At 49.3% G+C, this 15,847-nt stretch overlaps 2 protein-coding genes across 5 annotated transcripts; both read left to right on the top strand.

Moving 5' to 3' along the window:
* The first annotated feature begins 1,190 nt into the window (after positions 1-1,190).
* On the top strand, positions 1,191-9,289 carry LOC1271998 (beta-1,3-galactosyltransferase 5). 4 transcript variants are annotated; one of them, XM_061655947.1, is made up of 4 exons: positions 1,191-1,944; positions 2,164-2,393; positions 4,979-6,323; positions 6,424-9,289. In XM_061655947.1, exons 3-4 carry the CDS (start codon positions 5,177-5,179, stop codon positions 6,693-6,695), a joined length of 1,419 nt encoding a protein of 472 aa, XP_061511931.1. In that variant the 5' UTR covers positions 1,191-1,944; positions 2,164-2,393; positions 4,979-5,176; the 3' UTR covers positions 6,696-9,289. The 4 variants fall into 4 exon arrangements, with proteins under 4 accessions (XP_061511931.1, XP_061511937.1, XP_061511918.1 ...); XM_061655953.1 differs by having other exon boundaries at positions 4,974-6,323; XM_061655934.1 differs by having other exon boundaries at positions 1,191-1,958.
* A 358-nt stretch (positions 9,290-9,647) lies between these two features.
* Positions 9,648-15,833, top strand: LOC1272000 (ionotropic receptor 93a). Its single transcript, XM_061656030.1, has 17 exons — positions 9,648-9,833; positions 9,971-10,123; positions 10,905-11,041; positions 11,151-11,274; positions 11,357-11,515; positions 11,596-11,657; positions 11,723-12,046; positions 12,119-12,218; positions 12,289-12,437; positions 12,516-12,686; positions 12,777-12,848; positions 12,920-13,029; positions 13,118-13,163; positions 13,682-13,844; positions 13,924-13,983; positions 14,050-14,210; positions 14,287-15,833. The coding sequence occupies exons 1-17, from the start codon at positions 9,713-9,715 to the stop codon at positions 14,803-14,805; spliced, it is 2,631 nt and encodes an 876-aa protein (XP_061512014.1). The 5' UTR covers positions 9,648-9,712; the 3' UTR covers positions 14,806-15,833.
* The last annotated feature ends 14 nt before the right edge of the window (positions 15,834-15,847 follow it).

The raw sequence follows: 15,847 nt of genomic DNA, 5'->3' as shown, positions 1-15,847 counted from the left end.
CCTAAAATGTTTGGAGCGTTGATCGAACCAGTATACTGGCAACAAAAGGCCTTTTATGCTGCCCGGTTTACGGTGTTCAAGTGTTTCCAGGCGATCGTTAGGGAGGCGGTGAACTCCGATCATTCCATAGAAGTGTTTGAAATGTAATTGGATAATTTTTTTTTGTATTTTTTCGTTGTTTTTTTGTTTTAAATATGTAAAACAAAAAAAACTCAGCCATTTTTTAAAATTGATCGTTTAAGCTAACTCTGAGTTATTGGTCGCGCTGTGCGAGTAATCGCGCCGGACCGCCTGAGCGCTCAGTTCTGGCTTCAGAGCCTTCCGGAGCAGCCGGGCGGCAATGTTGGAGTAGTTAATGTAGCTAAAAAGGCGAACAAAAAAACGGCAAAACAATTAGCACAACTCGGTTGCCAAAAATTGGAGTGGAACTGTGGGGTGCAATTCGGAGAACTCATCTCCAGTCTGAACGTGTCTGGTAGCGTTCCAGCGAGAAGTTTAGGTTGACGTTGAAATTTATAATTCCCAAAATGACTGTCCATTATCATTTTGGACAATTTTTGATGAGTTCGTTAATTTTAAAGTTAATTTTAATTTTCAAGTACAGTGGAGCGCCGTTTATCGGGGTACCTTTTATCCAGCTTTCCGTTTTTTGAGAAATGACAGCTCCGATGGGTACCGGATTCAGACCGATACGATTCTAGAAAAAAAAAAGATATTTACCCATCACTAATCCTAGCGCCTATCCTTTTGGAGATGCCGAAATCGACTCCGTTTCGAAGGCAATTCCGATTCCGGAACCGACTGCGATTCCTGAGCCGATTTCATTACCAATTCCGGAGCTGATTCCGGTTCCGAACCAACTATTCGGAATCGATTCCAGAAAACATCGGAATCGATTCCGACGAAAACTTCATTTGTCCCATCACTAGTTTGTTGTGTCAAACTCATGCACAAGGTTGCTAAATAAGAGATGGCACAGACGATTTGTTTTGTAAAACTGTTTTTTATTTTTGTTATTTAATTTACAAAAAAAAGAGTGTTGTTGGAAGTTAAGATAATATTAATTTAAAAACAGTTCGTGTTTTAGTCAAACTTTTCCAATTGAGGTAAATAAATGGGGAAAAAACACAGCTGTCAAAAACAGCGCCCGTGTTTACATGAGCAAAGATTCACTGTTTTCTTCGACAAACTTCTTTCCAAAAATCACCTAGAAAGCGTTCATTTTTCCTGTTGGAAATTGGCCCAATCCTGCTGCTTGCTGGTCTCTCTGCCAGTGTGACCAGTGTATAATTCCCCTTTCCACATCCGCCCCACCGTTTGCTGGAATCAAAACAAAAGCCCTGCTCAGCCTTTTTGACAGCTGGCAACCCGAAGGCAGCGCTTCCCGAGACGAAGGACAGGTTGTTTGTTGGCATATCTCCCCGCTCCGTGCCGATTCCTCGGGTCGCAGACCACCACCAGTCGGAGTGCATTTTGACGTCTGCCTGCGAAGAAGACAGCAACCCGTGGACGTCGTCGTCGTCGTCGTTGTCGCTGAGGGTCCACAGCAACCAATCCCCACCACCCGACCAGCGGGAGTTCCGTCGTCACATCACCATCGCCATCGTCGTCCGTAATTTCGGGTGCGAGTGTTTCCGTGTACGTAAGGCTCCACTGTTTCAGCACGATACGGGCAGTGATCGAAAAAAAAAAAACACTCACCCCGCGCTCCGCAACCAACCAAAACAAAACGTCCGCGGAATGAACCACACTGGGAGCCCGAATCGCAGCAACCATACGCGGGCACCATATTCGTACAGCCGCCAGGGCAGCCAGCAGCCCACCGTTCGAGCCAGTGTTGACGCGGCGTGTTAGTTTTTCGGCTGGCCAGCAGCAGCAACAGCAACAGGAGTGCGCGGAAGAGAAGAAACAGACACCCCCATCATCATTAGCAGCCAGACAACGGTGCGTGCATTTGTGTAAGTAGTGAAGAACGTGGAGCGAGTGGAGAGGATGGGAGGATAGTGCAAACTAAAATCCACCCCCCTTTTTTTGTCGTGATATTGTCAGCTGAGCTGATGGCCACACAGACACACAAACGCGCGCACGATCGCCACCTCTTAGTGGTCAGTGGACAATTCAATGGTTCTAATCGCTTGCGTTGTTTCGTTTCCCTCTTTGCAGGCACGGAACGGTACCGCTTTATCCTATCCGCTGGCACAGGGAATTCCCCCGGAAACCGTAACAGCCCGCCGTAACGCACAACTTTTAGTATTGAGCCGTCTACGACGGCCGGGAAAACGAGCAAAGCCGGGAGAAAACACAGCCACCCAACAACGGTTGGCATGCAACGCGCGTGAGCCAGGCGGAAGAAGCGGTAGCAGCACGGACGGGCGGTTTTTCTTCTGCAAAAGGTGAGCTGGTGGAAGGAAAAGAAAGAAAAAAACGTGAAAGCATTAACAACGGGAATGATTTTGGATGGAAATGCACGGCAGGGGGTCCCGTGGTACGGTCGTCAACTCGTACGGCTCTGTAACATGCCCGTCATGGGTTCAAGCCTAGAATGGACCGTCCCCTCCCCCCACGTAGCAAGGAATGACTTATATCCGGCTGCGTAGTACTGAATTAAGTCTCGTAAGCCTGTAAGGCGCGCCGGGGGCATATCCACGTAGGACGGTTACGCCAAATAGAAGAAGAAAATGCGCGGCAGCATCACACAAGATTGTGCATAGAGAGAGAGAGAGAGAGAGAGCAATTTTGAAAATCCAACCCACAACAAGCAGCCTCGCGAAGCTTTGGTGGCGCGATGAATCATATATATCGTTGCTTTTACAAAACGGCAGGAAGATGAGCAATCTATCACCTCCCCCCATCCCCCTCCTCTTTTGACCGCACTCAACATATCGGTAAACAATTGTCAAGGTCCTACTGCACGGTGTTACGATCTTGTGATGTGATGATGTGCAAAAGCTCCAAAGGAAGGGATCGAAAAACCGGTTCGCGCTCGGTGGTGGCACGACCAACTGCGAAACCGAAACCTCTCGAGCCCCGGGGTCAAGCATAAGTCGAGGGGGTCTGTGGGGGGGGGGGGGGGATGTTCGAGAACGGTTGCATCAACAGTTTCAAGGGCCGTATGCTCGCGGTCAACGTCAATGACCTTCTGCGGGCGCTCTCATTCTCTCGTTCGGTGCGTTCTGCTTTTATGCTGGCGATGCGAAGGGCATGGCATGAGATACCACCGCAAACGACCTTGCCGACGACTCGGAAGGATCCGTTCATTTTTTGTTGTTTTTTTTTCTTCCTCCTCTTCTCATCTCCATCCCGTTCGCATGCCTGCGAAGTGGCACCGCGAGATAGGGTCACTATTTGTGTGTGTGAGCATGGCTTTTTTGCTTTTGTTGTTTTGGGATGAGATCAGTTGCAATACTACTCAAACGATCGGCAGTGCTGTTCTAACGTGTAACAGGACAAAGCGTGTCATAGCTCTTCAACATTAGGAAGCTTCCATGTGATTGTATTTAAATTACGCTACTTCACTGGCTGAGAGCAACGGTTGAAAATAGTTGTAAAATAATTTAATGTACTGTACGCAGTGTATGTTTGTGTGCGATACGTGCGCCAGTCGATTGTAGAGCAATTTGTGTGACTGTCAAGCATGCTAACCCTCCGCCTATGCGGCAAATTCGGTTTAGTTTAGTTTTGGTAGCGTTTTTCTAGATCTAGAGCGCTGGCAACTATTAATGTATTCTATTTTTAATTCAATAACTACATTCAGCTCAGAGGGACAGCTATGCAGAAAACGGTTTAGAGGGGTGTGTCGAGTAGATTTAAGGCTAATATTCAAAAATATAGTAGGCTACTAGACTAGATACTGGCTACATCTAGGCTACTACTAGATGTGTCTTATTTGCATTTACAAAAACAGAAGCTTTTTCAAAATGTTTTCAAATTCAATCAAAATCGATAATAGAGCTACTCGATAATAGAGCTACTCGATAATAGAGCTCGACAATTGTTGATAGAAGAGGTGATTTGTTTTAAGCTAGATTGAAGTTTTGCTTCAATAGCTCTACACAAAACATAAGAAAAGCCTAACAAGATTTTCTATCAGAACTGCAAAATGTCATGAGCATCACGTGATGATCACCACCGAAAACAATAAATATATGCGTGGTAGCTTGATGCTCATTGCTGATACTCAATGAAAGTGCATCATGACATGCCGAACACGACATGCGAGTGCTTGAGTCTAATGCGAAACTCTGGCTGACAAGCTAACCTTAGTGCCGTCACAAGCATAATCATGACTTTTTCTGGCTGTGATCAGTGCTGCTAAATGCCGCTGGCTGAGTCACCAACACTCATGACTGAAACGAAGATCAAATCAGCTCACGTACATAACTGTGATGATCAGGGGGTGAGACTCATCCAGTTAGTGGATCAATCACATGTTCGATGACATTTTGTTTAGCACCCAACTCTTGATCACTCACTTGGGCATGACATTTTCTCCCAATGATAATCAGCGTGTGGTCCCAAAATGAGCATGCTTTCTCGCTCTGTCTGCTTTGGTTGTCTGTCGGGTCAAACAGAGCGAGAAACTATGCTCATTTTGTTTTTTTGTTTTGGAACCACTCGCAAGTACCAAATATGTCCTTTGTTTGAGTCTCACTTCTCTTCATCATAGTAGAGCTGGTGACGCTGATATGATTTTGTTTCAGCCGGAATTTGTCATGGAACTGACATTTTGTGGAACTGATCATAGTAAAAAAAAATGTCATGACATAGTGACTGACCTAGCGTTGGTCGCAAAAATGCCACGAAGCATGCATTGGTCAAACCAATCGTTTTGAGTATCACCTCTGATTATCACAATTGAGCACGTGACGCTGACATGGATTTTGGTTCAGTTCGATTTTTTTATGACATTAACAATGACATTTTGCAGCACTGCCTCCTATGCTAATGTTCCTTCTCTCTTTCTCTATTCCAAGTGCAGCCAACATACTTCCTTGATGTGTTTTGGAGCGCCCATCGTAACGTTCCTACCAGTGCCAAAGCAACAAGCAGCAGCAGTAGCAGCAGCAGCAGCAGCAGGAGGAGCAGCAGCAGAAGCAGCGTACGCACGTGTACGCATCCGCCGACCCGCCGGGGTTGGTCCACCGGAAGCAGCAGCAGCCACACCGACCAGCCGCGTATGATGCCCTGCCCGGGGTTGAAGGTGTCGCACGTGATATTTGTGATCGTCATCGTGATAACGATAGTGTTCTACTCGTCGCTCAATGGCCGCCAGTTCATACTCGAGCAGCGCCGGTACGCGAACCACCGGAAGAACGACCCGAGCGCGCTGGTCGCGTCCAACCGGACCGTGCCGGGGGCGGCGGCGGCGGCAGCAGCACCACCCGACAAGGCGCTGCTAGTGCCGGCGGGGCCACCGGTCGAGCCGGGCACGGTGCGCCAGAAGTGCAACGTGTTCCAGATGGTGGTGCAGCGGTGCGGGTTTGACGTGCTGCAGAAATCGGTCGAGCGGACGCAGCAGCAGCAGCAGGCGGTGGACCGGAACCAAACCCAGCTGCTGCTCGCACAGCAGCGGGAGAAGGAGCAGCAGGAGCAGGAAACCGGTCCCGAGCACGTGGACAACATCCAGCGAATACCGAACCCGTCCGCGGTGAAGAGCGCTGCCGCGGCCGGGTCATCGTCCTCCTCTTCTTCCTCTTCCTCCTCGTCGTCCTCCTCGTTGCCGCCGGCGCCCCAGCCGACAGCGCTGGAGGCGGAGGGCGAGCGGGTGATCAAAACGCGCGACCTGTACCACTCCGGCCACCTGCCGGATGCGGCCTGCGTCGCCAACCTGTGCCCGCGCAACGGCACGGACGTGACGCTGCTGATCGTCGTCACGTCCGCGCCGACCCACCGGGAGCAGCGGCTCGCGATCCGGCAGGCCTGGGGCCACTACGGCAGCCGGCGCGACATCTCGATCGGGTTCATCGTGGGGCAGACGAACGATGCCCGGACCGAGGATCAGCTCGCGGCGGAAAGCTACATGTACAGCGATCTGATACGGGGGTACTTCATCGACAGCTACAGCAACCTGACGCTCAAGACGATCTCGATGCTCGAGTGGGCGAAGCTGCACTGCCCGAGCGCCTCCTTTCTGCTCAAGACGGACGACGACATGTTTATCAACGTGCCGAAGCTGCTGCAGTTCATGGAGGCGCACGGCAACCAGCGCCGGACGATCTTTGGCCGGCTGGCGAAGAAGTGGAAACCGATCCGGAACAAGAAGTCCAAGTACTACGTCAGCCCGGAACAGTACTATCCGCCCGTGTTTCCCTCGTTTACCACCGGTAATTCATTTTGGTTGCCGTCTTCAATGCTTCCGTTTTGCGCATTTTTGTTTGTTTGCTTGTTGCTAATGCGTCGTTGTTTGCTGCCGCTTCCTTGCAGGGCCAGCCTACCTGCTGACGGCCGACATCGTCGGCGAGATGTTCGACAAGTCGCTCAGCCAAACGTACCTCAAGCTGGAGGACGTCTACATGACCGGCATAGTGGCGCAGCTGCTCAACATACACCGGATCAACGTGAAGGAGTTCCTCAACCGGCGGATAGCGTTCAACCAGTGCAACATCAAGAAGGCGATCAGCATCCACATGGTGAAGAACAACGAGCAGCTCGACCTGTGGAAGAAGCAGGTCGACACGAGCGTCGCCTGCACGTAGAAGACATGCTTTGCCTTTTTGTTGTCCCCCTCCAACATCCTCCAGGTGTATCCGATTTGCAGGGTTTCGAATCATATAAGGGAGTAGCTCAATCACTTACTGGGAATGTTGCAAATCGGTAGTGGAATGTCGCTAGCCTGCCGTGGAAGTTTGCAATCATACAGGGGAATGTTGCAATCGACTAGGGGAATGTTGCAAGCATGCCGTGGAGCTGTCATCATACTGTGGGTGCCGCTGTAAAAAGCTTCGAAGTGATACCGAAGTGATTCTTTAAAAAAAAAAAAAACATCATTTGGAGTTGTTTTCGAGTGGCATTCCGCAATACATATGATACACTAAATAACTCCTGCTGCGGAACCATAATTAAACATGATAAATTAGTAAAAAAAAATACGAAAATATTTTGGGGTATTTACAGCGGCACCCACAGGCTGATGACAGCTCCACAGTATGCTTGGTAACATTCCCCTAGTCGATTGCAACGCTCCCCTATATGATTGCAAACTTCCACAGCATGCTAGCGACATTTCGCTACCGATTTGCAACATTCCCCATAAGTGATTGAGCTATTCCCTTACCTGATTCGAAACCTTTTAAGCGGAAGTAGCTGCTTCCGGTTGCGGATGCGCTGATTTGATTGCCGTTTGAGTTTGAGGCTACCTGCTTCACCATTTAAAAAAGCCCTTCCCTTCCTTCCCATCCACCGCCTATCCTTCCTTCCATTGGGACACAGAACAAAACCCCATATACATACAATTAAAAAAAAGACATCACACACTACTATCGTTCCATTAAAACGACTTAGAGAAAGAGAAAAAGAAGGAAAGAGCGAGAAGGAGAGAGAAAGAGAGCGAGAGAGAGAGAGAGAGAGAGAGAGAGAGAGAGAGAGAGAGAGAGAGAGAGAGAGAGAGAGAGAGAGAGAGATAGGGACCGAGAGATAGGGAGAAGAAGACGATGAGCCGAAGAGCAAAACCGTTTAGGCAAGATAATAAATTCGAAATCTCTTGTAATGTTATTTCATAACGAACAATACGAAACAAGCAAAGAAAACTATCCATTTCTCGTTTTTAGCAATACTCATGTTTTTGTTTTGTACTAAAAAAAAAAAATTACACGTTTTTGCTTCACAAGCAACTAAAACAAAATGGACACAAGCGGAAAAAGGGAAACATAAAATCGAACAAGCAAAGCGTACGCGAGCATATATGCCTTTTAAAAGAAAAAAAAAAAAAACCAAACAAATTTGTGAATTTGTTACATTCCGTCGCTTTAAAGTGTGTGTGTGTGTATGAGTGTGTCTTTAAAATCGAAGCGTAATATACCACGTGCTAGAGACAAAACGTCCCTCTCCGCAATGAAAAGCTTGTGAAAATGTATAGCAAACTACCGTGTGTGTGTGCGCGAGTGTGTGTGTGTGTGAGTATTTTTCCCTTTGAGCGCTAAAAGCAGAGGAGTAGGTGTGTGAGTTTTCATTCTTTTTTTTTTTTTAATTTGGGTCGTTGTTGTTGGCGTGTGGGCGCGCGCGCGCGCGCTTGCTCTATGTTTAAGTAAGGAAATTGGTGCTGCGCGTAACGGTGAGGGGACCGGGACCGTCGGGACGGGGATAGCAATTCGATAGAGGCTGGAAGCTCCTATCGCGTACCGTCTTCTTTTCCGTTTACTTTAAATTTACAATTTACTACCTTTTTCTCGCATAACCCCCTCCCTCCATACCCCACAAATGTGCAAGAGTTGGTGTAAGGGGAGGGAGCCTATATTTGAACAGAAAAAAAGAAAAGTAAACGTTAAAAAAAACAACACAAAAAAAAAAACCCGTAATATATTTATATACATGTACATGTAAAAGCCCAATATTTCTAGCGATGTATCTCATGTATCACTCCACTACCGCATTCAATAGCTAGAGAGAGAGAGAGAGAGAGAGAGAGAGAGAGAGAGAGAGAGAGAGAGAGAGAGAGAGAGAGAGAGAGAAGAGAAGAGAAGCAAAAGCGAAAGCGATGTAAGTAAGAGCAATAGCGAGGACGCCTGAATTGAGCGGAAAGGCAGGCTGGAAGAATTGTATAGAGGACAACCCCATTTTATAAACATTATATTATATAGCAATTCACGTGACGCTTTAAGCCTGTACATAGATAAGTTTCGCATTCGCAACGGGGTGGGAATTCTGAACAAAAAAAAAAACACGATACGCCGACGTTTTGGCGGGAAAAAAGCCAACCACGTGCGCGACAACTAGCAAGTAACCAACGTGTTACATCGTACCGTAGCATTGGGTGGGTGTGTTTATCCTTTGAATACTTATTTAAAAAAAAACATATTTTACTTTCTGTTTCTCTCTATCTCCTTCTCTCTATCTCGTTATTTATATCATGGCTGTACGGCAAATATGCTCCAATATTAATTACCAGCACGTGCGCGTGTGTTTTAGGTTTCTTTAATATATTTTTGTTTTACCATTCTGTGCTGTTAAATAAAAGTTAGTTTCCGCCGCAGCCCACCACCTCCAACCTCCTTCCTCCTCTCCTTCTCCCTCGTCCCCTGCAAACCTCTTTCAAACCTCAACCGGGTCCGGCGGCGCTAGGTCCTTGAACGTACACGTGGTGGGTTCGTTGCTTGCCTGTTTTAACGTTCTCCCGTTTCCGAAACAGGGCGGGCGTTTTGATACGTTTCCGAAAACCTTCACACCTTGCCTGTCGGTCGGATGCGTCTGCCGGCCAGCAGCAAGACAGCAATTGCCTTGTTCAATATTGCAAAACCCCAAAGGGCTGTTGCGCGCTGGATAATACATGACTCGTCTTCTGCGGGCCCGGCGCAAGCACGCAAACCGCAACCACGGATGAGAAAATTGATGCTCAATTATGAATGTGGCAGGTGGCGTGCCGCGCGTGTGTGTGTGTGCGATGCATTTGCTGACCTTTAGACGACACCTCCCCGTTACAGACTGTGCTCCAGGGAGGGTGGAAAACCTGAACAAAAAGGGAACGGTTTGCGGCCCGGACACGCCAGTCTCCGGTAAGATGGTGCTGCGGTTAGTTGGTCTTTGGTCGATACTTTTGCTGCTGCTGCTGCTAGTGCTACGACCCGATCCGGCTGTCGGTGATGACTTCCCGTCGCTTCTGTCCACGAACGCCTCCATGGGCAAGTTGAACATTACGCCACTTTTGTGTTTTTATTCTCAATCAAATTGTGCCGGTGCTGTCTTCACTCAACCGTCGCACGTTGGAAGGAACGCTGTGCAACTGTCCCGCGCAACTAAACTTTACTTCCCGCTGCAGCGATCATCCTCGATCGTGAGTATCTCGGCGCCGACTACGAGCGGACGCTCGACGAGACGAAGAACGTCGTGGAGAAGCTGATCCGGGAGCATCTGAAGAATGGTGGCCTGATCGTGAAGTACTACTCCTGGACGAGCATCAATCTCAAGCGGGGTGAGTGTGTGAAACGCTGGTGTCGATTCCGATCCGACTCCGAACATTCCGGGAGTTGCCCGGAGTCGCCCCGAGTCGTCCGGAATCGCCTAGAGTCGTCGGGAATCACCCGGAGGCGTAGTTGTCTAAGGAGTCTAAGTCGTCTGGAGTAGCTCGGAGTCGGGTGGAGTCGTCCGGAATCGCCCGGAGTCACCCGGAGCTGGTGTCGGTATCCTCCGGAGTCATGCGGGAGTTGGAGTTGGCCGTAATCGAGTAAGCCTCGAAACAAAGGCCTGTATGCGAAGTACATGCGCTAAGTGAAACACATAAAAACTCAACGAAATGAAATTCCTGATCACAAGTACATTGCACCGGTCAACTCCCACTGACCCCGGAAGACTTCGACTCCCATCGACTCCCATCGACTCCGACTCCGGGCGACTCTGGACAACTTCAGACGACTCCGGATGATTCTGGTCGACTCTGAACGACTCCGGTCGACTCCAGCAGACTCCAGAAGACTCCAGACGACTCCGAGCATCTCCGAACGACTCCATACTACTCCGAACTACTCGGGATGACTCCGGACGACTCTGGATAACTTCGACTCCTGACGACTCCGGAACTAGTGGTTTCCATTTTGCCAGAGTCAGATTCATACTAACATTAGTCGGAATTGGAATTGGAGTCGTGGGTGCGCTCTAGAGAGCACATCACTAGTGTGAATGTCGTCTGTGTTTGTGTCTATTGTCTGTGTGTGTGTGTCAGTGCAAACAGTGTGCTCACTAAAACGTCCGTCAAGATTTCTCCGCCGTCCTGTCGGTTTCGAGCTGCAAAAACACCTGGGACATCTATCAGGAGGCCGTGCGGGAGCGGCTGGTAATGCTGAGCATCACCGATCCGGACTGTCCGCGGCTGCCCACCAACAACGCAATCATGGTCGGTGAGACGCATTCGGCAACACTCCTCCAAACACACACCCACACACTCAATCAATCGGACTTCATCGGACTCGTTTTTCTCCCTCCCTTTCCCCCCCCCATCACAGATCCCGCGCAGCGATGGGTCCGGCAGCAACGCCTTCGACGAGGTGTCGCAGATCATACTTGACATGAAGAGCTCGCGGGCGATCAATTGGCACACGGCCACCCTGCTGTACGATCAGGTTTACGGTAAGTGCACGGGCCCAGCGTGGTTCGTTTCATCGGCCGCTGGGGACATGAACGCTTTTTGCGCCTACTTTGTTTTCTCCAGACGCGGAAATAAGTCGCTGCATACTGTCCCTGCTGGAGGACCGGGAGGGCATCAAGCCGCTCACGCTGACCGAGTTCAAGATCAACGCGCCGACCCACAGCTGGGAAAAGCGGAAGGAGATCCGCCGGACGCTGCTCGGCATACCGACAGCGTACACAGGTTAGGTTCTAGGCGCAAACGCGCCCAATTTTTGCCTGCACTTTTTTCAGGCAACCACCCCATGCCCCTTTGCATTGCAGGCAGAAACTTCATCGCCATCGTCAACATCGCGACGCTGACGTTGCTGATGGAGATATCGAAGGTTCGTCATCTGTAGCTTCGAAGGTGAAAACGCCGCGCTAATCTTCCTCCTCTGCCATTGATCAGGACCTGAAGCTGGTGAATCCGTTCGCCCAGTGGCTCTACCTCATACCGAACACCGAGAAAGCGAACAGCAACTTTACAACCCAGTCCACCCTGATCAACGAGGGTGACAATGTCGCGTTTGTGTACAACAGTGGCAGCAAGGCGCAGAACTGCACGGTCAGCGTGCTGTGCTATATCGAGTCGTACCTGCTGCACTTCATCCGCAGCCTGTCGAAGCTGATCCGCGAGGAGCAGGTCGTGTTTGGGCAGATATCGGACGAGGAGTGGGAAATCATACGCCCGAGCAAGCAGGAGCGCAAAACGAAGTTCCTGCAAATGATAAAGGTATTGGATGTTTTTCCGAGGGTGGTGGTTATCGTTAGTAGCGGAGGGTTTCTACTCCATTCCATTTGCCAGGCTGCCATCACATCGAAGGATGAGTGCAACAAGTGCTCCCAGTGGAAGATCCAGTCGGCCGAAACGTGGGGTTACGTATATAGGACCGACTTTTTGACGGGTAAGAGGTGGCCAGAAGCTCGAGAGGAAACAGGGCGCAATGTACTTTGCGGTGTCATTAAATTTGACAGACGGGGCCGACCTGCAGGAGCGCAGAAAGTACACCATGCTGGACATTGGCTACTGGTCGCCGCAGGATGGTTTCATGCTAACCGACGCACTGTTTCCCCACACGCAGTACGGCTTCCGTGGTGTGCAGCTCATCTTCTACAGCTACCATGTACGTTCGGTACCTGGGTTGGCTGGTGTAGTGTTGGTGCTTTATATCTCCATTTTCTTCAATCTCCTGTTGCAACAGAACCCACCGTGGCAGTTCGTGGCGTACAACGATTCGGGCAGCCCAGTAATCTCCAGCGGTGTCGTCTACGACATCCTGAACGAGCTGTCGCGCAAGCTGAACTTCACCTACACGATGGTGATCTCACAGCCGGCGGAGATTAATGGATCGCTCGTCGAAGGGAACACATCTGTAAGTGTGAGGCATAGCATCACCCCCTTTTAGACCCTACCAGTCATTGAGCTTCGCGTTCTTTTCCGACTTCCTTATCGCTGCCGCTAGTCCGTGTACGATTTGAAAACCATCTCGTCCGATATTCCGCAAGAAATTTTCAGCACCCTCGTCAACAACAAGGTAAGGATGGCTGGTATGGGTCAGATGTAGACACACAGCCAAGGTTCAGGTTTGTGTCTTTCCCCTTTCAGATCTTGCTGGCTGCCGTTGGTGCGACCGTGAACGAAAAGCAGAAGAAGTTTGTTAGCTTCACCGACCCGATCAGCATCCAGACGTACAGCTTCGTCATATCCCGTCCACGGTAATGTTATGCGCTGAGCTGGGTGGTGTGCCTCTTTTTCGCCGGGTTAACAAGATTTATCTGCTTTTCTCTCAACGCCCTCACACAGCGAGCTGAGCCGAGTGCTCCTGTTTCTGTCACCCTTCGGTTCGGACGTACGTACCAATTAATAGCATGAATTAATCATTGGAATGTGTTTATGAACCTAAACTTCGGACAGGGGAAGGTCTAGGCATCTTTGAAGATTCGCGATTTTTTTATAATTCATCAAACATTCGTGAATATTCAGTATTGCTTCATGAAGAAATCTTCAAGATTCGTGAATATTAAGACATTAATGCATTTTCAAGAAATCTTCAAGATTCGTGAATCTTTGACTGATTGTGACACCTTTGACGCATCGAATGATACATTAACTCCTACAACAGATTATCTGATCCACTCTGCATACTTGCTGGACTCTCTGTGACTGCAGGAAGTGCATCTATGCATTCTTTTTGGTGTGAAATAGTTATCACATCACAAGGAGTTCAGAGATTGTGTCCGCGTAAATATCGTTGTAAAAACGTATAATTCATAATTGCACAGGATCATTAAGAGCTACGAATCTCAAGATTTCACATTGAAGATACAGATATAATCAGAGTTGTTGCGCTTGTGGAATTGATTCCAGACATGGCTATGCTTAGCGGCAGCTGTCGCCCTCATGGGACCCATCCTATGTGCGATCAACAAGCTCAGCCCGTACTACGAGGTGCACAACAAACCGACCGACACCGGGCTGGGGAAGGTGAACAACTGCTTCTGGTACATCTATGGTGCGCTACTGCAGCAAGGTTTGTGTCAGAGCACGCCTTCGTGTATGAGTGTTGGGTTGATGTAGTCTAACCTGTATCAACTGTTGTCATCCAAAAGGAGGACTATACCTACCGTATGCGGACAGCGGACGAATCATCATCGGTACCTGGTGGTTGGGTATGTGCTGCGTGCGTTTGAATGGGTTTGGGAGCTTGTAGTAACGAATGTCATCTTCCCCTTTAGTCGTGCTGGTGATAGTCACCACCTACTGTGGCAACTTGGTCGCTTTTCTAACCTTTCCTAAGATTGATATCCCGGTCAATCGGGTAATGCAGCTGCTGCGCAACGACCGTGGCATGACGTGGAGCATTCGGCGCGGCACCTTCCTGGAGGAGATGCTAATGGTACGGGCGGTACAGGTCATCTCCTCTCCCATCATCGATGTAATGAATTTCCTATCTTGCATTCCCCGGTGACTAGGACTCGACCGAACCGAAGTACATGCAGCTGTACAAGGGCAGCCAGATCATTGGCGAGCTGACGGACGAGCTGGTCGAGCGGATCGAGGCCGGCCAGCACGTGCACATCGACTGGCGGAACAACCTGCGCTACCTGATGAAGCGCCAGTTCCTGCGGACGGACCGGTGCGACTTTGCGCTCAGCACGGACGAGTTTCTGGACGAGCAGATTGCGCTGGTAATGCCGAAGGACAGCCCGTACCTGGAGCTGGTGAACGAGGAGATCAAGCGGATGCACCAGTTCGGGTTCATTCAGCGCTGGGTCGCCCAGTACCTGCCGGCGAAGGACAAGTGCAGTGGGACGGGTCGGGTCATGGACGTGCAGAACCACACGGTGAACAGTTCGGACATGGCCGGATCGTACTGGATCCTGCTGCTTGGCTTCGTGAGCGGCCTGTTCGTGTTTGTGTGCGAGTTTGCCGTCGCCTGGTACCGGAAGAGTCGGGCAGCGCAGGCGGCCACCGTCGCGTACCGTGACTAAGATGCTGTGAAGATGCCTGGGTGTGCGGGAGTATTGGGGCAGGCGCGTTCACATCTGAATCTTGGTGAATCAGTAGTACTATTATTTTATTTCATGTAGTAACGAATTATGTTACCTAATTACAGTATAGTAATTTCCATCCCTAGTCTGGATCTTTCGGGAACGTAAGAGCCTTTCGAGAACCTTGTGAATCGGCTGAGCCATTGGAATTATTCGTAGACTCGTTCTGTGCGGTTACAGTTTTGTGTATACTTAAATATGCAGAGCGTACATACATGTTTGTTGCTGTAAGAAAGCTTATTTTTGAACTGTTTTGGAAGGACCCAAAGGCATCTTTAGAGATTTACAAATCGTTAAGGATGCATGAGGATACACATTTTGAAATGCAGATTCAGTGATGCATTTGTAAGATTGATTCCAAAACATGAATCTGAATCAGAAATAATCAGCTCTAGAGCACTCAATGTCCCGAAAGCTTTGAAACTGGGCATTTTAGTGGAGGTTCAAAGAACATTTCAGCAAAAAGCAAATATTGTTTTTTTTTTTTATATTCGATAATTCGATGTACTCCCAGATGATACCAAATGATTCTGAACCATTCTGAACGCTCTCAACATCTCCGGACCACTCCGACGAGTCAAACTCCAATGGTTGCGGCGACTCCGAGCAACTCCCACGATTCCAAACAAAGTTCCGAGCAACTGCATATCGCTTTGCATTGGCACCGAATCGCCAGAGAAGGTTACACGAGACTCTGAGCGACAGCTCTGAGGGATGACTTCTGAAGGGTTCCGCAGGTTCCGCAGTGGTTCCGAGCGGCTCCCAATCACACCGAACGGCTCTGGATGCTTCTCCAGCGGCTTCTCCGAACAGTTTGAGCCTCGTCGGATAGCACTTTCAGCGTTACTCCGAACGAGTTCCAAGCTCCAACCCCTACACCAGACGCACACCCACACACGGCGGGTTATCAGGAACGTAGGATTGTATTCATTTAAAACAAAAACAAACAATAAAGCAGAAACGGATAACAAACTGTGCGACA

Source organism: Anopheles gambiae, chromosome X (assembly GCF_943734735.2).
Source record: "Anopheles gambiae chromosome X, idAnoGambNW_F1_1, whole genome shotgun sequence".
Lineage (NCBI taxonomy): Eukaryota > Metazoa > Arthropoda > Insecta > Diptera > Culicidae > Anopheles > Anopheles gambiae.
Note: the sequence above shows the minus strand (reverse complement) of the source record. Positions and strands in the feature narration are given on the sequence as shown.